The sequence below is a fragment of the Egretta garzetta genome, unplaced genomic scaffold, assembly GCF_000687185.1.
Source record: "Egretta garzetta isolate BGI_Z169 unplaced genomic scaffold, ASM68718v1 scaffold309, whole genome shotgun sequence".
NCBI lineage: Eukaryota > Metazoa > Chordata > Aves > Pelecaniformes > Ardeidae > Egretta > Egretta garzetta.
Window position 1 is genome coordinate 304,505 of NW_009260764.1, and position 1,216 is coordinate 305,720.

The 1,216-nt window shown below is 64.4% G+C and overlaps 1 protein-coding gene across 4 annotated transcripts in view; it reads right to left on the minus strand.

The window, feature by feature from the left end:
* Positions 1 to 1,210, minus strand: part of GPD1 (glycerol-3-phosphate dehydrogenase 1) — a 7,083-nt gene extending 5,873 nt beyond the window's left edge. For 2 of the 4 annotated variants that reach the window (XM_035901516.1, XM_035901514.1), the window contains exons 1-2: positions 883 to 1,210; positions 282 to 395 (exon numbers count right to left, since the gene is read on the minus strand). In XM_035901516.1, the coding sequence (XP_035757409.1) occupies positions 282 to 395; positions 883 to 1,014 (246 nt within the window). In that variant the 5' untranslated portion in view covers positions 1,015 to 1,210. Of the gene's footprint in view, positions 1 to 281; positions 396 to 768 lie in introns of all 4 variants that reach the window. The other 2 variants (XM_035901515.1, XM_009646110.2) reach the window with 2 other exon arrangements.
* Positions 1,211 to 1,216: the final 6 nt, after the last annotated feature.

The window sequence follows — 1,216 nt, forward strand, 5'->3', positions numbered from 1 at the left end:
GAGGCAGCCACGTAGCCTCAAGCCCAGCCTGTGGGATGCCAGAGAGGGGGCAAAGGTGGGCAGCGAGAGCAGCCAGGGCTGCAGCTCGTCCAAGCACAGCTCAAGGTCAAGGGTGTAACTGAGTCTGTGCAGCCTGGTGCATCCCCTACCTTCGCACACCCAGTGTCCAGGACACCAGGGCTCCAGCAGCTCCCAGCAGAACTATTTACCTCTCACCAGAGCCCGGCTGTCAGCACCAGACCCTGCGCTCAGCAGAGAGGCCACCGACAGGCCACACTCACCACATTGGGGGGCAGCTTGTGCCCTGGCAGGTACTTGACATTTTCATGCTCCGTGTTGATGATCTCGGTGAGCCGCCGGCCACCCACCTCCTCCTCCAGCACCCACATGTTCACCTGGTTCTCGAAGGTGCTCAGCCGCGCCGCATTGCTGCCAGCGATGGGCAGCAGGCCCTGCGGGCTCTCTGCATGCTGCCAATGCCAGCTCGGAGGCAGCCACGTAGCCTCAAGCCCAGCCTGTGGGATGCCAGAGAGGGGGCAAAGGTGGGCAGCGAGAGCAGCCAGGGCTGCAGCTCGTCCAAGCACAGCTCAAGGTCAAGGGTGTAACTGAGTCTGTGCAGCCTGGTGCATCCCCTACCTTCGCACACCCAGTGTCCAGGACACCAGGGCTCCAGCAGCTCCCAGCAGAGCTATTTAGCTCTCACCAGAGCCCGGCTGTCAGCACCAGACCCTGCGCTCAGCAGAGAGGCCACCGACAGGCCACACTCACCACATTGGGGGGCAGCTTGTGCCCTGGCAGGTACTTGACATTTTCATGCTCCGTGTTGATGATCTCGGTGAGCCGCCGGCCACCCACCTCCTCCTCCAGCACCCACATGTTCACCTGGTTCTCGAAGGTGCTCAGCCGCGCCGCATTGCTGCCAGCGATCTTGGCGATGGCCGAGCCCCTGCGTGGGCAGAGCAGAGCCGTAGGCAGCGGGCACCGAGGCTGCTGGCACCGGGGAGCCCAGTGCATCACAGCTCACTAGGAGTTCTGGTGAAACTGGGACGGCTTGCACCGGGTACCGGGGTGCGCTGGGGAGGACGGGGACCGCGCTGTGGTCGAAGAGGGGACCCGGGTGGCCATGCAGCAGGTGCTCACCAGTTGCCAGAGCCCACGACGCAGACCTTCTTGCCACCCATGGTGCGGGGAGCCGGGGCACTGCGTGGCGCTGAGC